The following is a 22,683-nucleotide window of genomic DNA, read 5'->3' as shown; positions in this document are numbered from 1 at the left end:
CATCCATCAGATTGGGAGGGAGTGTATGAAATAAAATCAAAATGGCAGCCATGTCTGTGTAACTGAAGCCCACCCACCCCTTTTTTTCCATGGCATCTGGATTTTTTCGACACCCTCCAGTATTTCTCCCTCCTTGAGGCCTAGTAACTGGTCAAAACGGGAAAAACCTTAAACTGAAAGCGGATCCACACGTCAGAACAGTGTCTCATTCACACGACCCGCTGAACCCATCTTTCCAAACTGACTTCTTGACCCATTTGGGTGACACCCAAGCAACTATGTCAGTTTTTCTGAAGCTCAACCACTTTATGAGGTGTGGACTTCAACTCCCAGAATTCCCCAGGCCAGGGCTTTTTGGGGGATCCGTCATAACTTCGAACAAAGCAGCCAGTCCTAACTTGAGGAATATGTGTCCTGCTGCTGCTGCTTTGACTTTAAAAGTAGATATTTCTCCGACAGATAGTCCTCGACTTACAACGGTTCGTTTAGTGACCGTTCAAAGTTACAACGGCACTGAAAAATGTGACTTACGGCCGTTTTTCACAGTTACAACCTTTGCAGCTTCCTCCATGGTCATGTGATCAAAATGCAGGCGCTTGCAAACTGATTCATACTTATGACGGTCGCAGCGTCCCTGGGGTCATGTGACCCCCCCCCTTTTGTGACTTTGTGACAAACAAAGTCAAGGGAGGGAGCCAGATTCACTTAACCACCGTGTTCCTAACTTATCAACTGCAGCGAGTCGCTTAACAACCGTGGCAAGAAAGGTCGCAAATTGGGGCAAAACTCACCTGATGTCTCCCTTAACAACATAGGTTTTGGGCTCGGTTGTGGTCATAAATCGAGGACTGCCTATATTTTCAAAAAAAAAATTGAAGCTGGAGGCAAAGCAGCAAGACGATTGTTGAGAGAATTGGGCCTGATTTTACAATCTTTCGTACCACAGTTGTGACGGGAATCACTGCAGTCGTTAAGTGAAACATGTCATCGTTAAGCAAACTTGACTTCTCCCATTGGCTTTGCTTGTCGGAAGCCAGCTGGGAAGGTTGCAAATGGGGATCATGTGACCCCAGGATACTGGAGCCATCTTAAATACTTGCCGGTTGCCAAGCAGCTGAATTTTGACGGTCGTAAATGCGAGAACTTTTTTCTCAGTGCCCTTGTAATTTTGAATGGTTGCTAAACGAATATTTGTAAGTCAAGGACTGCCTGTAATTATTGTCGGATTACAGGCCACTCTCCAGGGCAAGAAACTGCTAAGAATCCCTTGATCAATGAAATAGCACAAAATCCATCCATCAAATGACAGCGGGCTTCCTGTGTGAACAGAGGGTTGGACTAGAACAGGGCTTTTCAACCTTTTCACCCATTGTACCACTTTTAGGATATGAAACATCCAAGTACCACCAGCAAGGTGTCAAAAACTTGATCAAAAAAAAAAAAAAGGAAAAAAGTGACAAAGTACAGGTAGTCCTCGACTTACCACAGTTCTCTTAGTGACTGTTCGAAGTTACAATGGCACTGAAAAATTGCCCCCCAAGCCACAGCCGAACAAGACACACCTGCCTGCTCGCCTGGCTGTGCTCTTCCTCCGAGGTTTTCATTGTTGTGAGCATTTCTGTTGAGGATTGGCAGCGGGAGTGGGGTGAGGAGGGTGTTTGGTTTTTACTCCCCCCGTCTGCTGGGTGGTTGCAGCAGGTTTTGGTAGCTTCACATGACCCTGGGACACCGTGACCATCATAAATATGAATCAGTTGCCAAGCATCTGAATGTAAATCACAAGACTCTGGAGATGCTGCAACATTCCAGTTGATCGGTGCTTCTTCAGGGCTCAGCAGAAGCGCCAGGATCAGTGCTGCTTTCCAGCTGGAGCCTGGCGCTGATCCTGGCGCTTCCACTGAGCCCTGACAGCCCCGAAGAAGCGCCAATCAGCTGGAAAGCGGCACTGATCCTGGTGCTTCCGCTGAGCCCTGACGGCCCTGCAGCTCCAGCCGTCTCTCGCTCAGGCTTGTGCGTTGCTGCCACCGGTTCAGTTCATTCCCCTCCCCCACTACCACTTTTCTAGGATGGTCGCGTACCACCTGCCAGGTGCCCATGTACCACAGGTGGTACCCGTACCGCTGGTTGAAAAGCCCTGGACTAGATGACCTCCAAGGTCCCTTCCATCTCTGTTATTCTGATAGCAGTCTTCCAATATTTGAGGAGCTAGCACAAAAAAGAGGGGGGGGGTCAACTAATTTTCCAAAGCACCGGAAGGCAGGACCAGAAGCAACAGTTGGAAACTGATCAAAGGGAGAAGCAACCAGGAATTATGGAGAAACTTCCTAACAGTGAGAACAATTAACCAGTGGAACAGCTTGCCACCAGAAGTTGTGGGTTCTCCAATCGAAATGAAGTTTTGAAGTTTTTAAGAAGAGATCGGACAATCATTTGCCTGAAATAGTATATAGGGTGTCCTGCCTGAGCAGGGGGCTGGACTAGATGACCTCCAAGGTCCCTTCCAATTTTATTATTATTATTATTATAACTTAGACCGTCATAAATACGAGTCAGTTGCCATGGGTCCCAAATTTTGATCATGGGGGACGCCGTGTCGGTTGCACGTGCAAGAATTGGTTGCAAGTCACATTTTTCAATGCCATCGCATAACTTTGAACCATCAAAGTCGTCATAACTCGAGGACTATCTGTAGCGTGCTACAATTCCCATCCATCTCAGACGCCACAGAAATGGGATGCAAGACGTAGAGAAGCCTAATCCGGTCTTTTTTTTTTTTAATCGTTTCCTCCCCAGGAATATTTTATTTATGGAATTCTTTACGAGTCCCCTTGCAGTGCAACGGGGGCCTCCATGGGGAGCCGACAAATTAAACCATGTTAAACAAGCTCATGAATAATATCATAAACATATTAGGATTACATAATTAATCAAAAAATAGTATCCTATTTATGAGCCCTCCAACGGCACCTCTGCAGGGATATAATTTTTAAAAGGACAGGAGGGAAAATTGAGGATGTAAAATGAAAACATTTGGGGGTCTCTTTTGAACAGCCTTTTTTTTTTCCCCTGTGGGGCTAAAAATTAAGAGTTGTTTTTTTTTTACTGTTTCAAAACCAGTGGAACAACCTGCCTCCAGAAGCGGTGAATGCTCCAACACTGGAAATTTTTAAGAAGAAACTGGACAGCCATTTTTCCGAAATGGTATAGGGTTACCTGCCTGAGCAGGGGGTTGGACTTGATGACCTCCAAGGTCCCTTCCAACTTTTATTATTATTATTGTTGTGGTGGTGGTTGTTGTTATTATTATTATCCCACCTGGGTACAGACACATAGAAGCACGTTAAATGCAGACGAGCCACAATCTATGTTAATTATGAGCAGTCCTCAACTTAACGCCCATTCGTTTAGCGACTGCTCAAAGTTACAGCGGCACCGAAAAAGCCTGGTCCTCACACTTACAACCGTCAAAATTAGGGTGCCTGGCAACTGGCACGTATTTACGAAGGTTGCAGCGTCCTCGGATCTTGTGGCCACGAAAAACGTGACTGAAAACCGATCCTCACAGTTACGACGATAGCAGCATGCCCGTGGTCACACGATCGAAATTCTGGCTCCTATTTATGATGATTACAGCGTCTTGGGGTCACGTGATTCCCCATTTGCACCTTTCTCAACTGGCTTCGGATTAGCAGTCAATGGAGGAAGCTGGATTTGCGTAATGACTGCAATGATTGGCTTATCAATTGGTGATAAAAAAAAGGTAACGAATCTGGGCTGACCCACTTAGCAACTGCCTTGCTTAGCAACGGGAATTGGGACTGATATTTCCTTTGTCAAGCACAGTGGTTGTTAAGTAAATCATGCCAGACGTTGAGACCTTTCCTGCCACGGTCGTTAAGTGAATACTTGAAGTTATAAACTGCTGGTGATTGGCATAAAGTCGCCCAGCCAGCTTTCATGGTTAAGTTCTAGAACTCACCGTCTCCTGGTGATTGGAGCAAAGTCACCCAGTGGGCTTTCACGGTTAAGGTGGGACTAGAATTCACCATCTTCTGGTGATTGGCGCAAAGTCACCCAGCCAGCTTTCGGGGTTAAGGCAATACTAGAACTCACGGTCTCCTGGTGATTGGCGCAAAGTCACCCAGCCAGCTTTCATGGTTAAGGCAATACTAGAACTCACTGTCTCCTGGTGATTGCCACAAAGTCACCCAGCCAGCTTTCATGGTTAAGGCAGTACTAGAACTCACTGTTTCCTGGTGATTGGTGCAAAGTCACCCAGCCGGCTTTCATGGTTAAGGCAGTACTAGAACTCACTGTCTCCTGGTGATTGCCACAAAGTCACCCAGCCAGCTTTCATGGTTAAGGCAGTACTAGAACTCACTGTTTCCTGGTGATTGGCGCAAAGTCACCCAGTTGGCTTTCCTGCCTAAGGTGGGAGTAGAATTCACCATCTCCTAATTTCTAATTTGGCACCTGAACCAACAGACAAAATATTATTATAATAGCAACTGAAGTTCTACTCCATTTTGCTTTCTACTCTCTAACACCACTCTTCCAGGTTTAATGAGGACTAGCCCCACAAACAAGCCAATCAACAGTTCTTCCGAAGCCTTGCTCCTTTCCCTCCACGGGCAGACACAAACCACTTGACAACTGAGTGTCGAAGCGCATGATTGATGTGGGAAGGAAGGCCACAGATCAAAACGGCAGCAGCGATCTAGTCAAAGCCCTTCAGGAAGAATGTTGTTGCTGTTTTGTTTTTTAAAAAATGGTTTGTGTTGTCAGTAACATCCATCACAACTGCCTGAGACACCACATCATTGATTTGATTTTTTTTTTTTATAGCGGCGCCTTCTGATGCTCCAATTTTCGGGATCTTCCTGCTTTTAAGATAAGATAAGCTTTATTGTCAGTTTTTCTTGTGGCACACCTTAAAAAGCCATTTTTGTGAGTTCTTTCTCAAAACTTAGGCTCAAAAGTCAGGAAGATAAGACACTGGGGGAACAGGGAGAGAAAAAAGGGCCAAACCTGCTTGCAAAATGTTTCCTTCGGGTTACAGATAATCCTCGGCTTACAACCGTTCATTTAGTGACCGTTCAAACTTACAACAGCACTGAAAAAAGGGACCTAGGACCAGTTTTCACATTAACGACCGTCGCAGCATCCCCATGGTCACATGATCAAAATCAGGGTGCTTGGAAACTGTCATGTACTTATGACTGTTGCAGCGTCCCCAGGGGAATCATGTGATTCCCTTTTGCGACTTTCTGCTAAGTAAAGTCCACGGGGGAAGACAGATTCCCTTAACGACCATGTTACCAACTTAGCAACTGCAGTGATTCACTTAACAACGGTGGCAAAGAAGTTGCAAAACGGAGCAAACCTCACTTAATAATTGTCTTGCTTAGCAATGAAGAGTTTGGGATTCATTGTGGTTGTCTGTATTTTTTTCTAGAGCGGAACATTATCCTGTTTTGTTTTTTTTTAATTCCCCCAGGATGCCTTCGATTTGTTAAAGGAGCAACTGCTCTGAGCATAGGTAGTTCCCCAAGTTACGACTATAAATCAAGCTTGCCCATTATGGTCGTAAAATGAGTCGCTCATGTGACCAGCCTGATTTTACTTTACTTTCTCTTTTTTTTTTTGTGGCCATCTTTAAGCAAACATGGCAGTAATAAGTGTGAATGCGGTGGTCGTTAAGTGGCTCCATAGTTAGCTATGGCGTCGTTTTGCCGACAAATGAACTAAGTGCCACTTTGGGGCAAAAGCGTCGTAAAATGGAAACAGATGGAAACTGATCAAGGAGAGAAGCAACCTAGAACTAAGGAGAAACTTCCTGACAGTGAGAACAATTAACCAGTGGAACAACCTGCCTCTAGAAACGGTGAATGCTCCAACACTGGAAGTTTTTAAGAAGAGACTGGACAGCCATTTGTCCGAAATGGTATAGGATTTCCTGCCTGAGTAGGGGGTTGGACTAGATGACCTCCAAGGTCCCTTCCAACTTTATCTTTATTATTATTAAATGGAGTCATGTCACTGTGGGATGCTACAAATGGTCGTAATGCCTGAAGTATTTGTCACATGACTATGGAGAAGGAGTGGCTGTTATAACTTCGGATTGGGGTCTTAAATCCCCATTTTAAGATTAAAATGGAGGTTGTTGGTTTTTTCCCAGGTATGTTGTAATTTTGAACATTCGCTAAGTGATCGGTCGTAAGTTGAGGACCCCCTGTATTTCTTTCAAAGGACAAAACAGCAGAACCTGGGGGTAGTGCGAAGGGGCTGGGTGTATTAATTTGTGTTAATGTAATGAAAAGGAGGGCAGGGCTGGGTGTGAACATCCCACAATCCAATGCACGCTCACAAAATAATAATAATAATAGTAATAGTAATAGTAATAATAATAATAATAATAATAATAATAGTACAAGACCAAGCCTTAAGGACAAATGCATATAAAGTCAAAATTGAGAAGACAGCAATAGACAGTAAGTACCGCCTATGCAAAGAAGCTGAAGAAACAGTGGACCACTTGGTAAGCTGCTGCAAGAAGATTGCACAAACTGACTACAAGCAGCGGCATGACAAAGTAGCTACAATGGTGCATTGGAAGATCTGCAAAAAATATCATTTGCCTGTAAGAAAAAATTGGTGGGATCATAAAATAGAGAAAGTCATAGAAAATGATAAAATTAAACTGCTCTGGGACTTCAGAATTCAAACAGACAAGCACCTGCAACATAACACCCCAGACTTAACAATTGTCGATAAAAAAGACAAAAAAGTCTGGATAGTGGACGTGGCAGTGCCTGGAGACAGCAGAATAGACGACAAAGAACTGGAGAAGATAACAAAATACAAAGACCTACAAATAGAAATAGAAAGACTGTGGCAAAAGCAAGCAAGGGTAGTACCAATAGTAATAGGCTCCTTAGGTGCAATCCCAAAACAACTGGAGCACCACTTGAACACCATGGGCATTGACAAATTCGCTATTAGTCAATTGCAAAAGGCGGCCTTATTAGGAACTGCTTCCATCCTTCAACGATATCTGTAATACCATCAAACATCCACATCTGCCTATCCCAGGTCCTGGGTAAGGACTCGATAGGTAGACAAAATGCCAAATCCAGTCTGAACATCCGGCTGACTGTGCGATGATCCATAATAATAATAATAATAATAATAATAATAATAATAATAATAAGAAGAAGAATAAGAAGAAGAAGAAGAAGAAGAAGAAGAAGAAGAAGAAGAAGAAGAAGAAGAAGAAGAAGAAGAAGAAGAAGAAGAAGAAGAAGAAGAAGAAGAAGAAGAAGAAGAAGAAGAAGAAGAAGAGAGTTGGAAGGGACTTTGGAGGTCATTTAGTCCAACCTCCTGCTCTGGCAGGAAACCCTATACATTCCAGACAAATGGCCATCCAGTCTCTTCTTAAAAGCTTCCTGTGTTGGAGCATTCACAACTTCTAGAGGCAAGCAGTTCCCCTGGTTAACTGTTCCACTCTATCCCTTACTACACCACTATTCCAATTCTGGCCAGGAATTTTTCCCATGGGATGCGGAAGAGGCCAGCCCACCACCACGCCAGCCCCTGGCCACGAGAAAAACCAACTCACAAATACCTCCAGAAGAACAGCCAATTCCCAACCTCCCTGAAAACAGAGCAGAAAACCAGAAGCCTCTTTTTTAATTATTATTATTATTTCCCGTAGGGGACGAACCCATCCCAGGACACCCACGAGGGGGGTCTCAGAACCGCATTTTACCTGATCCGACGGGACGGCTGCCTCTTCGCCCGCCGTGGCAAGGAGCGCCTTGCTCCGGTTAAGATCGGAGGCGTCCACTTTGATGAGACGGTGCTTGGGCGACCCATATTTTCCCTCCAGATTGCTGCTGCAGCCGCCCCCCTTGTTCGGCGAGCCGCCGGGATCTGGATCGGCTTTGCCTTCCCCGTCTTCGTAGGGGTCCTCGAAGTCTAAGCTCTTCTGGGCGCGATAGGCCTTTAGGATGTCGCTCTCGGTGTAATCTGGCTTGGGGGGCTGCGGGGGAGACCTCCTGCTCCCAAAAGAGAGATAATCCTTAAACCATTTGGCCATGGGTCTCCTTTTAAGCCGAGGTCGGTGGCAGCCGGGCCCCCAATTTCCCGCGACAACGAACAAGCCAACTAGGATCGGAAGGCGCTCTTCAATCCTCCCTTAGATCATCCGTGTGGATTGGGGTTTTTAATCCGGATTAGCTGCTCTCCATCGCTGCTCCTGATGTGAAGGAGGAAAGGGAAGCGGAGTGGGTTATTTCACCCAGTATACCGTAGGCAGTCCTCGACTTACGACGGTTTGTTTAGTGAATGTTCCAAGTTATAACGGCACTGAATAAATGACTTATGACTGTTTTCCACACTTCCGACCATTTGCAGCATCCCCACGGTCACGGGATCAAAATTCAGATGCTGGGCCACTGACTTGTACTTACGACGGTCGCAGGGTCCCAGGCTCATGTGATCCCCTTTTGCGACCTTCTGACAAGCCGAGTCAATTCGGGGGGGGGAGCTATATTCACTTAACAACCTTGTTATTAAACACAACTGCAATAATAATAATAATAATGTTGGAAGGGACTCGATAGCTAGACAAAAATGCCAAATCCAGTCTGAACATCTGGCTGACTGTGCGATGATCAATAATAATGATGATGATGATGATGATGATGATGATGATGGAAGGGACCTTGGAGGTCATCTAGTCCAGCCCCCTGCTCAGGCAGGAAACCCTATACCAGTGGTTCTCAACCTTTCTAATGCCGCGACCCCATAATACAGTTCCCCATGTTGTGGTGACCCCCAACCACTTATACATCATTGGGTGCCAGGGGCGTGGCCAAAGAAAAGGGAGAAAAATGGCGGACAGCCTTGTTTGACGACCCCCGTGAAATGGTCGTTCGACCCCAAATGGGGTCCCAACCCACAGGTTGAGAACCACTGCCCCATTTCAGACAAATGGCTGTCCAGTCTCTTCTTAAAGACTTCCAGTATTGGAGCATTCACTGGTTCTGGAGGCAGGTGGTTCCACTGGTTAATTGTTCTAATTGTCAGGAAGCTTCTCCTTAGTTCCAGGTTGCTTCTCTCCTTGATTAGTTTCCATCTGTTGCTCCTTGTCCTGCCTTCAGGTGCTTTGGAGAATAGCTTGACTCCCTCTTCTTTGGGGCAGCCCCTGAGATACTGGAAGGCTGCTATCATGTTCCCCCTCATCCTTCTCTTTGTTAAACTAGACATACCCAATTCCAGCAATCGTTCCTTATATGTTTCAGCCTCCAGTCCCCTAATCATCTTTGTTGCTCTTCTCTGTACTCTTTCCGGAGTCTCAACATCTTTTTTACATTGTGGTGACCAAAACTGGATGCAGTTTTGTGATTCACTTCACAACTGTGGCAAGAAAGGTCGTAAAATGGGGCGACACACTCCCTTCACCGTCTCCCTTAGCGATGGAAATTTCGGGCTCGTTTGCCGTCGTAAGTCGAGGACTATCTGTAATATTGCCGGAATTGCACAATGGTGTTTGTTTTTTTCCCTCTCCAGTAACCAAAGCTTACATTTCATGGAAGAAATTGCTCATAGTTGGCAGGCAGGAATCACATATCGCTGAAGCCAGAGAACTGTGATTTAAGCAAACTTGACAAAAGTGAATTTAGGCAAACTATTCATTTTGCCCTTCTTGATTGCCTGATCTGGTCTTCAATATAAAACAGCAATTTTTGGCCTACCTAACATTGCCATAAATTGCTATGGCCCTTTCAGGGGTCTTTTTGCATTGAGGAGATATTTGCACGGATGGAAAATATATATCTAAGACTAATCAGCAAGACTGAGTAAGGATTTGGAGGGGTTTCCCCCCCCCCCTTCGAACTTCTACAGAACGAAACCAGATTTTGCTTTAAACTAGCCAGACCTATCCAGTTTTGGCAATGTCAGTCTGCAAATATCGTGGGCCAATTGTTTAATATTTTATTTTATTTCTCAAATGGAGGCTACCAAATCTTACCAGAGGAACTCGGGGAGACTGCGTCCCCCCCAAAAAAGGCATTTATTATTTCAATTCCAGAAAGCTACTTTTTCATGGTGTGAAGACAAATGTGTGGCCTACCTCGCTGGGTTGTTGATATGCTTATCAATAAACATTTTCCATGGTATATTGTAAGAAAATGACTAGGGGGTGACAGGATAGTAGTCTTCCAATATTTGGGGGGGGGGTGCCCTAAAGAAGAGGGGGGTCAACCTCTTCTCCAAAGTGCCTGAAGGCAGGACAAGAAGCAACGGATGGAAACTCATCAAGGAGAGAAGCAACCTGGAACTAAGGAGGAATTTCCTGACAGTGAAAACAATTAATCAGTGGAACAACCTGCCTCCAGAAGCTGTGAATGCTGAAAGTTTTTAAGAAGAGACTGGACAACCATTTGTCTGGAATGGTATATTTCCTGCCTGAGCAGGGGGTTGGACTAGATGACCCCCAGGGTCCCTTCAGATACTCTCTATTCTGTCTTCTATTATTGTGTTGATTCATCCAACAGAAATTATCTTTAGACTGATCATTCTCTGATGATTCAGTGTCTAACCAAGGACAGTTACTGTTGTTGTTATTATTATTGCTATTTTTATTAACACTAATAATAATAATTAAAAGCCTGCCTTGGCTTGCATCATTTATAGTGTATTTTCCCCCATGGAAACAGCTGGGCTCTTAGACTTTATTCTGTTCTAAAGGGCACAGATTACGAGAAAAACTTAAGCATTAAACAAATTCTTTATAACCCCACTGCCCCTATATTAAATTGCATTTTGGTAGCCTCTGTCCCCCCCCCTTCCCAGCTCCCCTTTAAAGGGTCCTGGGATTTGGTAAAGTGGGGATATTTACTTTCAGGTTTTCCGTGGAAATCCGTCTGGCTAAGGCAAGGAAAGTTCAACATACAAAGTTTAGGGGATGGGGGGGGGGAAGCAAAATCTTCAGAAGATGCTATTCTTATCTACCTGATGTCATCCTCCTGCTGAACATGGCAAGATTCCCATCATAGTTGTTAAAAAAAAAAAGTGTGAGTTGAAATTCAACATAAGGTCATAAAGACTGCCCAGACTTTTTCAGATTCGGATCAAAAGATCATTTTGTTCTTTCCTGCCAATCTAACCTACCTCACCTCAAAAAGACCTTTTTTTAAAAAAATTAGTGCCAACCTTGCCAATGGTTTGAATTGTGAACCGGAGAGGGAAAACACTTTTTAAAAAAAGCCGTTTCAGAAAAGGGAAGGGAAGGGAAGGGAAGAGAAAGGGAAAGGAAGTAAATAGATTGTGAAAGAAAGGAAAGGAAAGGAAGTAAATAGATGGGAAAGGGAAGGGAAGGGAAAGGAAAGAGAAGGAAAGGAAAGGGAAGAAATAGATGGGAAAGGGAAGGGAAGGGAAGAGAAGAGAAGGGAAGAGAAGGGAAGGGAGTAAATAGATGGGAAAGGGAAGGGAAGGGAAGGGAAGGGAAGGGAAGGGAAGGGAAGAGAAGGGAAGGAAAGGAAGTAAATAGATGGGAAAGGGAAGGAAAGGAAAGGAAGGAAAGGGAAAGGAAAGGAGAGGGAAGTAAATAGATGGGAAAGGGAAGGGAAGAGAAGAGAAGGGAAGGGAAGGAAGTAAATAGATGGGAAAGGGAAGGAAAGGAAGGAAAGGGAAAGGAAAGGAGAGGGAAATAAATAGATGGGAAAGGGAAGGGAAGAGAAGGGAAGGGAAGGGAAGGAAGTAAATAGATGGGAAAGGAAGGAAAAGAAGGAAGGGAAGGGAAGGGAAAGGAAGGGAAGGAAGTAAATAGATGGGGAAGGAAAGGGAAGGGAAAGGAAAAGAAAGGAAAGGAAGTAAATAGATTGTGAAAGAAAGGAAAAGAAAGGAAGTAAATAGATGGGAAAGGGAAGGGAAGAGAAGGGAAGGAAGAAAGGAAATAAATAGATGGAAAAGGGAAGGAAAGGGAAAGGAAAGGGAAGGAAAGGAGAGGGAAGAAATAGATGGGAAAGGGAAGGGAAGAGAAGAGAAGGGAAGGGAAGGAAGTAAATAGATGGGAAAGGGAAGGGAAGGGAAGAGAAGGGAAGGAAAGAGAAGGGAAGGGAAGGAAAGGAAGTAAATAGATGGGAAAGGGAAGGAAAGGAAAGGAAGGAAAGGGAAAGGAAAGGAGAGGGAAATAAATAGATGGGAAAGGGAAGAGAAGGGAAGGGAAGGAAGTAAATAGATGGGAAAGGAAGGAGAGGAAGGAAGGAGAAGGAAAGGAAGGGAAGGGAAGGGAAAGGAAGGGAAGGAAGTAAATAGATGGGGAAGGAAAGGGAAGGGAAAGGGAAAGGAAAAGAAAGGAAGTAAATAGATTGTGAAAGAAAGGAAAAGAAAGGAAAGGAAAAGAAAGGAAAGGAAAATTACGGCGGGAAGAGAAGGGAAGGCAGAAAAAAAAAAAAATCCATTTACCGGGCGTCTCCTGCCAGGATCCGAAGGAAATTCAGCGGGAACCTCGGAGGATAAAACCGAGATTTAATCCAGGAAAGCTCAGCGCCTCGCCTGCCCTCCGTCGCCTTCCCCGAAGCGGCGCTCCGCTCATTTCCATCCGCTTCTTGCGAATCCTCCTCCGGTTGCTGATTTTATATAAAACCTCCCTTCCGCGGCGGTTATAAAGTTCAGCCTTGGCTCTTCTGCGGGGCTGTTTTACAACGAAACGATCCGCTCAGGAGCTTCAAAGGACAAATTTCTCTTCCCCCCCTTCCTTTCTCTCCCCCCCCCTTTGTTTGCAACTGATCGCTCGCTACAATTTCGGGCAATTTTTTTTTTAAAAAAAAATTCAAAATATAGCAAAAGAGAACTCGTCTGCCTTCTCAATTTTTGAGGCTGATCGGAGGGGCTTCCATGCCTTGTAAGGCAGACATGAACGGATGCAAAGCCCCCCCCCTCAACGCCCCCCACCACCACCCAGGAGTCTGTCTCCCCCCCCCTGCATAAATCAAGCTCAAAAGCCCCCCATCCCCCACCCAACCGACCTTTGGCTAGCTTTCTTTGAAAAGAAGATTCGAAAAATTGAAAGGGGGGAAAAACTTTCACTGCCGGGGGGGGGGAAGGGAGGGAAAGGGGGGGAGGAGGGAAGGAAGGCGTCCCCTTCTCTCCCCCTCCCTTCTTCTTTCGCCCCCTCCCCTTCAAAAATCGGGGGGGGGGGTTGGAAACAAGTCCTACCTTCCTTCTTTGAGGAAGGGTCCCTGCGGCTTTCCTTGCCCCTTCCTCCCGGCTCAATCGAAGCAATTCAGCAGGAACGTTTTGCAAAAGGGGAACCGTTTGCAGCCTGCCCCCCCCGCACCTCCCCCCCCCCGCCGCTCCTTTCCCGGGGTTGCAAAAACGCGAAACGTCGCCGGGACCTTTTTCCTGTAAACAGCCTGTGTGTGTGTGTGTGTGTGTGTGTGTTGGGGGGCGAGAGAGAGAGAGAGAGAGAGAGAGAGAGAGAGAGAGAGAGAGACAGGCAGACAGAGAAAGAGAGAGAGAGAGAGAGTGTGAAAGAGGCAGAGAAACAGAGAGAGAGAAGAAAGAGAGAGAGACAGAGAGAGAAGAGAGTGAGAAAGAGAGAGAGAAGAAAAACAGAGAAAGAGAGAGAGAGTGAAAGAGGCTGAGAAACAGAGAGAGAGAAGAGAGAAAGAGACAGCGAGAAGAGAGTGAGAAAGAGAGAGAGAAGAGAGAGACGCAGACAAAGAGAGAGAAGAAAGACAGAGAAAGAGAGAGAGAGAGTGAAAGAGGCAGAGAAACAGAGAGAGAGAAGAAAGAGAAACAGAGAGAGAAGAGAGAGAAAGAGAGAGAGAAGAAAAACAGAGAAAGAGAGAGAGAGAGTGAAAGAGGCAGAGAAACAGAGAGAAGAGAGAAAGAGACAGCGAGAAGAAAGAGAGTGAGAAAGAGAGAGAGAAGAGAGAGACGCAGACAGAGAAAGAGAGAGAAGAAAGACAGAGAAAGAGAGAGAGTGAAAGAGAGGCAGAGAAACAGAGAGAGAGAAGAAAGAGAGAAAGAGAACAGAAAGAGAGAAGAAAGAGAAAGAGAGAAAGAGAGACAGAGAGACAGACAGAGAGGAGAGAGAGAAGAAAGACAAAAGAGAGAGAGTGAAAGAGAGGCAGAGAAACAGAGAGAGAAGAGAGAGAGAGGAGAGAAAGAGAGACAGACAGAGAGAGAGAAAGAGAGAGAGAGAGAGAGAGAAAGAGAGAGAAAGAGAGGGAGAGAGAGAATGCTCCCGTTTCTTTCTGGGTTCCCCTACACACAAACACAGAGACACACAACCCGCTGGTCGTGATTTTAAAAGAAAATAAAACCTCGTCGCAATCTGGGGCGGGGAGAGGGGTCGTGAAGGGGGTCAGATGAGGAATTTACAAGACGGGGAGGAAAGTCAAGCGAAGAAGCAGTTTAGGACAGCCGGAAAACTGCAGGGTTTTTAAGATATATATATATATATATATAGTTAGAGGCGTGTGTTAGATCTAGCGCCAAAGGGAGGTATCTCTCTCTCTCTCTCTCTCTCCAAAGCGGTTTTTTTAAAATGGGAGGGGTAAATAAAGAAAGAGTAAGAGATCAGAAGGTGCAGTATTAGATAGTTTCTCTCTCCCTTCTCAAAAAATGCTTTTTTCTTTGCGTTTTGGTTCAGGGGGGTTTGAGAGAGCGATGCTATTTATTTATTTAAAGGTCAAGGGGAAGAGTCGTCGTCGTTTCTATTAAAAAGAAGTGGCGCCTTTTCCTTCCTTCCTTTCTTCCTTCCTTCCTGTTTCTTCTGTATTATTTGTTATTATTTATTGTTCTCATTCATCTCGCCTTTCCTTCTTTCTTCTGTCTCTCTTTCCTTCCTTCCCTTCTTCCCTCCCTCCTTCCTTCTTTCCTTCCTTTCTTCCTTCCTCCCTCTCCTTCTTCTTCCATCCTCCCTCCCTCTCCATTTCCTTCCTTCTTCCCTCCCACTTCCTCCCTTTCTTCCTTCCTTCCCCTTTCCTATTTCCTTCCTTCCTCCCTTTCTCCTTCCTTCCTTCCCCTTTCCTGTTTCCTTCCTCCCTTTCTCCTTCCTCCCTCCCTCCCTCCTCTTTCTTCCTTCCTTCCCTTCCCATTTCCTTCCTTCCTCCCTCTCTTTCTCCTTCCTTCCCCTTTCCTGTTTCCTTCCTCCCTTTCTCCTCCCTCCCTCCCTTCTTTCTTTCTTTCTTTCTTTCTTTCTTTCTTTCTTTCTTTCTTTCCTCCTTCCTTCCTTCCTTCCTTCCTTCCTTCCTTCCTTCCTTCCTTCCTTCCTTCCTTCCTTCCTTCCTTCCTCGTCCTGAAAATGTGAACAGCTTTGCCCAACAAGACTGAGCACAAAGATACTTGCTCGGGAGTAAATGTGCATTGCAGAGTCTGCACACACACACGCACGCACGCACGCACGCACACACACACACACACACACACACACACACGCTCTGGATGTAAGGGAATCGCCAGGAACAGAAGCGCCTTTTTTTTGAGGTACGAAGCGAGAGAAATTTCCCAATTGCTCCCTTCTCCGTTTGTATCACAGCTTTTCCTTTCGCTCCCCCCCCCACTTTAGCAGTGGAGCATGGGGGGCCTTGGGGAGGAGAGATAAAACGCCTCGTTCCCTTTTTTCCCCCTCCATTAATTTTTCAGGAGGAGGGGGGGCATCAATACGTGTCCCCCCCCCGCCACCTCCGACGGCCTAAGGACGTGTTAGTGTTAAGATCTCCGCAGGGGCAAACGGCGAAGTGACGGGAAAGCAGTGGAAAATTACACACACCCCGCACATCACAAAAAAAGGGGGGGGGACTCAAAGCGGAGATTAAAGAGATTATTAAACCGAGGAGTTCCTGAAACGGAATGGAAAAGGGAAGCGATTTGAAAAAAAAAAAAGAAAGAAAGAAAGAAAAAAGAAAAAAAACCCGAATACTTGGGGCCAACTCTACTCCGCTGCCTTCCTATTTCCCCCCCCCCTTTCTCCCCCCCCAAACAAATTGCACACCTTTTTTAAAAAACAAAATCTTTCAACCCACCCCCCTGCAAGCGGATGTAAAAAGCGAAAAGAAGCGAAAGTGGCAAAGCGGAAAAAAACCCAAAACAAATATTTTGCTGGCATTTTGCCTTCGCCCCCCCCCCAAAAAAAGTAGCAATGAAAGAAATGCACGCGAATGCCCTGAAAATAAAAATAAACATAAAAAAAACGGGGAAAAAGAGACACAAACGCACTCTCTCCCATAAATATAGAAGGTAAAGCAAAGCCTTCTTTCCGCCGCTCCCCCCCCCCCGCACGCCCCCCTCCCGCAACGATAGGGACGGGAGGCCCAGGAAAAACTGGGCAAATGATATCCCAGCCCTGTAACCCGACCCATCAAGACGAGCGGAGAAATTGATTCGCAAAGAGACAGAAAAGCCCCCGGGAGCGGATATTGATTAGCTGGCGGAGGTTCCCCCCCTCCCCTTCCTCCTCCCCCTCCCGCTTTTAACCCCCCCCCGCCCCAGAGAGGATAAAGTCTTCCCTCTCTCCCCACCCACCCCTTCCTTTTAATGGCCATTTTGTAGCTTCGATTTCTGGCCCCCTCCAGGCGCACACGCCAGCCGCCCTTCCCCATTGACCGGGGGAAGGAAGGGAAGCGGCCTGTCTTTGGGGAGGGCGTTAACAAGAGGGGAAAGGGGAGCAGGAGCAGGAGGAGCAGGATTGGGTGGGAGGAGGAGGAGCAGGGGGGCAGGAGGAAAGGAAGGGGAGGAGTAGGAAGAGGAGCAGGGGAGCAGGAGGAAAGGGTTTTGCAGGAGCAGGAGGAAAGGAGGGAGATGAGGAGCAGAGGGAGCAGGAGAAAAGGAGGGGGAGGAGCAGGAAGAGGAGCAGGGGAGCAGGAGGAAAGGGGAGGAGCAGGAGCAGGAGGAAAGGATTTTGCAGGAGCAGGAGGAAAGGAGGGAGAGGGGATGAGGAGCAGAGGGAGCAGGAGGAAAGGGGGAGGAGCAGGAAGAGGAGTAGGGGAACAGGAGGAAAGGGGAGGAGCAGGAGCAGGAGGAAAGGATTTTGCAGGAGCAGGAGGAAAGGAGGGGGAGGGGAGGAGGGGGAGGAGCAGGAAGAGGAGCAGGGGAGCAGGAGGAAAGGGGGAGGAGCAGGAGGAAAGGAGTGTGGAGGAGCAGGAGGGGAGGAGCAGGAGGGGAGGAGGAGGAGGGGAGCAGGAGGAGCAGGAAGAGGAGCAGGGGAGCAGGAGGAAAGGAGGGGAGGAGCAGGAAGAGGAGCGGGGGAGCAGGAGGAAAGGAGGGGAGGAGCAGGAGAGCATGAAGAAAGGACAGGAGCAGGAGGAAAGGAGGGGGAGGGGAGGAGGAGCAGGGGAAGCAAGAGGAAAGGAGGGGAAGGAGGAGGAGCAAAAGGGGAAGGAGGAGCAGAAGGAAAGGAAAAGGAGGAAGAGCAGCAGGAGCAGGAGCAGAGGAAAGGAAGGGGAGGAGCAGGAGGAGCAGAAGGAGAGAGCAGGAGCAGGAAGAGCAGGCAGGAAGGAGGGGAGGAAGAGGAGCAGGAGGAAAGGAAGGGGGAGGGGGAGGAGGAGCAAGAGGAGGGGGAGGGGGACTGTGGAGTCCTTGCTGCTTTCTGACCTCAATTGTTTGCTTGCAGAGGTTTCATGAACCAGCTAAGTAACATCCTCAGTCCTAGAAGGAAGTGAGGTTTGCGGAGAGAGGAGGAGGAGGAGGAAAATAAAAAGGAGAAGGATGGAAGGGGGAGGAGGAAGAGAGGGAGAAGGAAGAAGAACGAAAGAGGAGGAAGAGAAGGAAGAGGAGGAGGAGGAGAGAAAAATAAGGATGAGAGGAGGGAGAGAGGGAGAAGGAAGAAGAGGAGGAGGAGAGAATGGAGAGAGAGAAGAGGAGGAGGAGGAGGAGGAGGAGAAAAATAAGGAGAAGGATGGGAGGGGGAAAGAGTGAGAAGGAAGAAGGGAAAAGAAGACAAGGAGGAGAGGAGAAAGAAGGATTGGAGACAGAGGAGGAGGAGGAGAGAAAAATGAGAGGAGGGAGAGAGGGAGAAGGAAGAAGAGGAGGAGGAGGAGAGAATGATGAGAGAGAGAGAGAGAAGAGGAGGAGGAGGAGAAAAATCAGGAGAAGGATGGGAGGGGGAAAGAGTGAGAAGAAGGAAGGGAAAAGAAGGAGAGGAGAATGAGAAGGATTGGAGAGAGAGGAGGAGGAAGGGCGTAGGATCTGCCCCAAGGTCTCTTTCCCTTTAGCTCCTGGCAATAGGGCTCCTGCACAGCCGTGTGTGTGTGTGTGTGTGTGTGTGTGTGTGTGTGTGTGTGTGTGTGTACACACACAGCCTCCTCCCTGGATCTCTGCCCAGAAGCCTCTAGGTGAGAAAAGGCACCTTGGCTGAGCTTGACAAGAGAGGCAGAAAAGAGAGAGCAAGGAAAAAAATAATAATTGGAGGGGGGGTGATGAGCAGGTGCTTAAGACCTTTGGAGAAAGAAGCAGGGGCTGAGATCTGGGGGGGGGGGAGAAGAATGAGAGGAAGAACGAGAAGAGAGGGCAGAGAGAAAGGGAGGAAGGAGCGGCCCAGTTTTTTGAAGAGAAAAAAAAAATGGAAGCAGGAAAGGCAATCAAGATGGGGATTCCGGGCCCGTTGTTTTTTTTTTTCCCCTTTGGGGGGGGGGGCTGCTCATTTCTGCCTGGGGGAAAAAAAAAAGGCAGAAAAAAAGCTGGGTTGGATTTGAGCCAGGAGGAACCCACAAATGCTGGCTTGGCAGGGAGGCCTGGCCCCATCGAAATAAAAGGTGCCCTGCTCCAACTAGGTTTGTTCTAGCAAACTCTTTATCGTCGGCCTCTTGTTGCCGGCTCTTCCCCAGATTTTCGCCCGTGTTGCTGGTGCCAATCAAGGCCGGCTTCGTTCCCCAGGGCCCTGGCCTGGTTGGGTTGGCAAGCTGTGGATTCACACAGCCTTGTGTTTCTGTTTGGCCAGGCGCTGCTGGATCCTTCTTTCTTAAGGCGTTTGAGGAGAGCCCCACAGTGGATTCTCCTTTCCTGGTTCTCGATCCATTCTCTCCATTCTCTCGTCTGGAGCAGAGGCTTTTTTAAAAAAAATAAACTAAAAAAACCACCCCTGCGTTTTGGAAGTTTTCATTCAGTCGGAGGCAAAGGAATTTGCTTTGGGATCTGGGCCTCCGGTTAGGAAGTTCTTAGGCCGGGCTGCCTTCCTCCTCCTCTTCCTCCTCCTCCTCCTCTTCTTTCTTCTCCTCCTCCTCCCATTCTTCTCCTCTTCTTTCTTCTCCTCCTCTTCTTTCTTCTCCTCCTCCTCCCATTCTTCTCTTCTTTCTTCTCCTCCTCCTCTTCTTTCTTCTCCTCCTCCTGCCATTCTTCTGTTTTTTTCTCCTCCTCCTGCCATTCTTCTCTTCTTTCTTCTCCTCCTCCTTCTTCTCCTCTTTCTTCTCCTCCTCCCATTCTTCTCTTCTTTCTTCTCCTCGTCGTCCTTTCCTTCTTCCTCCTTTTTCTTCCACTCCTCCACTTCCTCCTCCTCTCCCTTTCCTCCTTTCTCCTCCTTCTTCTCCTCCCCATCCTCTTCTTTCTCCTCCTTTTCTTCTTCCTCTTCTTCTCCCCTTTCTTCTCCTCTTCCTCCTCCTCCTCATTTCCTTCCTCCTCCTTCCTCCTTCTCCTCTTCTTCTTTCTTCTCCTCCCCCTCCTCTCCTTCCTCCTCCTCCCATCCTCCCATCTTTCTCTTTTCTTCTCCTCCTCGTCCTTTCCTTCTTCCTCCTTTTTCTTCCACTCCTCCACTTCCTCCTCCTCCCCCTTTCCTTCTTTCTCATCCTTCTTCTCCTCAACCAATCCTTCTCTTCTTTCTTATCCTTTCCTTCCTCTTCCTCTTCTTCCTCTTCTTCTTCCTCCTCCTCCTTTCCTTCTTCCTCCTCCTGTTTTCTTAACCTCCTTTCTTTCCTCCTCCTCCTCCCATCCTTCTTTCTTATCCTCCTTTCCTTCCTCCTCCTTCTCCTCCTCCTCCTTTCCTTCTTCCTCTTCCCATCCTTCTCCTCCTCCTCTTCCTCTTCCTCCTTTCCTTCTTCCTCCTCCTTCCTCCTCATTTCTTCTCCCCCCCTCCTTCTTTCTTCTCCTTTCTCCTCCTCCTTCTCTTCCTCTTCCTCCTCCTTCTCCTCTTCTTCTCTTACTCTTCCGCTCCCTTCTCCCCTTCCTCCCCTCTTTTTCCTCCTCTTCTTTCCCCTCCTCTTCCTCCTCATTTTTCTCCTCCTCCTCCTCCTCCTTTCCTTCTTCCTCTTCACATCCTTCTCCTCCTCCTCTTCCTCTTCCTCCTTTCCTTCTTCCTCCTCCTTCCTCATTTCTTCTCCCCCCCTCCTTCCTTCTTCTCCTTTCTCCTCCTCCTTCTCTTCCTCTTCCTCCTCCTTCTCCTCTTCTTCTCTTACTCTTCTGCTCCCTTCTCTCCTTCCTCCCCTTTTTCCTCCTCTTCTTTCCCCTCCTCTTCCTCCTCATTTTTCTCCTCCTCCTCCTCCATCTGAGGTCTACCTTCAGAAATTGTGGGAGCTTCATCACTGGAAACTTTCCAGTCAGAAAGGGGGTACAGTCTCTTGCTTGGGTGGGGGTGGGGGGTTGGACTAGGTGACCTACAACAGGGGTGTCAAACTCAATTTCACTGAGGGCTGCATCAGCATTGTGGTTGCCCTGGGGGGGGGTGTGGCCAGAGTGGGTGCAGCCTACTGGGTGGGTGTGGATGGAGTGGGTGTGGCCCACTGGGTGGGCGTGGCCAGCTCTACATTGTTCGAGTCCAGGGCGCCTGTGGGGGCCTGGGCAGGAATGGGACAGATCTGAGGGTCTCTGGCAGAAGGGGGGGGGACCGGGGCAAGCGCCAAGGCATGGTCCATTTCTTCATTCCTCACAAAGGGTGACCCCTCCCCAGCATGCACCCAGGGGGCGGGGCCGACACGGCAGGGTCTGGTTCCTCGCTGTTTCCAGACGGCCTTGTGGAGCTAAAACTGAATGCGTTTCAGCATAGATGGCCACCACAAAATTGTACATTGATTCCCGGCCAGCCTGGGCCAGGGCCAAGGCAGTGGGGGCTGTTCCCTCACTGTTTCCAGGATGGCTTCACGGGCCGCATGAAACCACTTTGTGGGCCGCATCCGGCCCCCGGGCCTTGTGTTTGACGTGTCTGACCTACAAGGTCCCTTCCAGCTGTTGTTCTGATTCTGATTCTCCTCCGTTTCTTTCTCCTCCTCCTCCTCTCCTCCTCTTCCTCCTCCTCCCCTCCTTTTCTTTCTCCTCTTTCTCCTTCTCCTCTTCTTAGTCCTCCTCCTCCCCCTCTTCCTTCTCCTCCTCCTCTTCCACCACCCCCCAATTTAATGCAATATTGAGGAGACAGTGAAGCCAACCACTTCAACAGTTTGTGCAATCAAAGCACGTGTCCCTTTGCTGATGACCTGTGACAAGCCAGCAATTCAGACGTTATCAGAAACCCACCTTTCCAACAGCCTTTGATGGAGTCATAAAAGCCCCGGTCTTCTTTCGGATGCTCACCAGTGGGGTCCTTATCCAGACGGGATGATCTGTAAGGTGGAGGCAGAAACATTCAATCCAACTTATTTAAATCTTTCAAGGCAAAGTCAGATTAACCAGGCTTTAGAGGGGGTACTGCCAGGGCCATCCAAAAACAGAGAAGTAAAGCATCTGCGTTTTACGGCGGTTTGGCCCATTTGTCATTTACTCCTGGTTTCTTGGTTGGTTCACTTAAAAATTGTGGTGATCCGCTTATCGGCCGCCGCAAAAGAGTTCGTAAAATCAGATCAGTCAGATCAGCGACATGTTTTATGACCATCCTGACTTATGACGGCGATGAGCAGGCTCCATTACAGTCCTAAAATCGAGGACTTCCTGTGCTAAGATGAGAGGCTGAAGTGATGACCAGCGGCCCTAGTTTAGTGACCCCAGTCGGGGTCACTCGGTCATTAAGCGATACGGTGGCTAAGTAAAGCCATCGTTGTGTTAATGATCCTGACTTGATAGCCCTGCCAATGTTATGAACGCAAGGATTGCTCATAGTGTTAATAATAATAATAATAATAATAATAATAATAATAATAATAATAGAAGTTGGAAGGGACCTTGGAGGACATCTAGTCCAACCCCCTGCTCAGGCAGGAAACCCTATACCATTTCAGACAAATGGCTGTCCAGTCTCTTCTTAAAAACTTCCAGTGTTGGAGGATTCACCGCTTCTGGAAGCAGTTTGTTCCACTGGTTAATTGTTCTAACTGTCAGGAAGTTTCTCCTTAGTTCCAGGTTGCTTCTCTCCTTGATTAATTTCCATCCGTTGCTTCTTGTCCTGCCTTCAGGCGCTTTGGAGAATAGCTTGACTCCCTCTTCTTTGGGGCAGCCCCTGAGATATTGGAAGGCTGCTCTCATGTCACCCCTCGTCCTTCTCTTCATTAAACTAGACATACTCATACCCATCTCAAAAGACACACATCTTTTGAGCCACTCTATGGTCATTTAGGTTTTGCCATTTTTATAAAGTGAAACTTGATTTTCTTCAACCCTTTGTGACATTCTGCCTGTTGGGTTTGAAATGTTGGTCTGTCTGAATTCGGAAGCCTGGTGAAATTTGTACATGGTGATTCTGTGGAGCCCTTTTGTTTACTTGTATATTACAATTCCTTATGAAAATTATGATCCGACTAATATTTTGGGGCA

At 47.4% G+C, this 22,683-nt stretch overlaps 1 protein-coding gene across 4 annotated transcripts in view; it reads right to left on the bottom strand.

Annotated features, from left to right (window-relative positions):
* Nucleotides 1-21,542, bottom strand: part of SHD (Src homology 2 domain containing transforming protein D) — a 69,581-nt gene extending 48,039 nt beyond the window's left edge. For 3 of the 4 annotated variants that reach the window (XM_039349302.1, XM_039349304.1, XM_039349305.1), the window contains exons 1-3: nucleotides 13,228-13,342; nucleotides 12,475-12,703; nucleotides 7,769-8,257 (exon numbers count right to left, since the gene is read on the bottom strand). In XM_039349302.1, coding sequence (XP_039205236.1) covers nucleotides 7,769-8,098 — 330 coding nt within the window. In that variant the 5' untranslated portion in view covers nucleotides 8,099-8,257; nucleotides 12,475-12,703; nucleotides 13,228-13,342. Of the gene's footprint in view, nucleotides 1-7,768; nucleotides 8,258-12,474; nucleotides 12,704-13,227; nucleotides 13,343-21,453 lie in introns of those variants that run through there. The other variant, XM_039349303.1, reaches the window with a different exon arrangement.
* Nucleotides 21,543-22,683: the final 1,141 nt, after the last annotated feature.

This window comes from Crotalus tigris, unplaced genomic scaffold (genome assembly GCF_016545835.1).
Source record: "Crotalus tigris isolate CLP2741 ecotype Arizona unplaced genomic scaffold, ASM1654583v1 scf7180000018259.218504, whole genome shotgun sequence".
In the NCBI taxonomy this organism is placed as follows: domain Eukaryota; kingdom Metazoa; phylum Chordata; class Lepidosauria; order Squamata; family Viperidae; genus Crotalus; species Crotalus tigris.
Note: the sequence above shows the minus strand (reverse complement) of the source record. Positions and strands in the feature narration are given on the sequence as shown.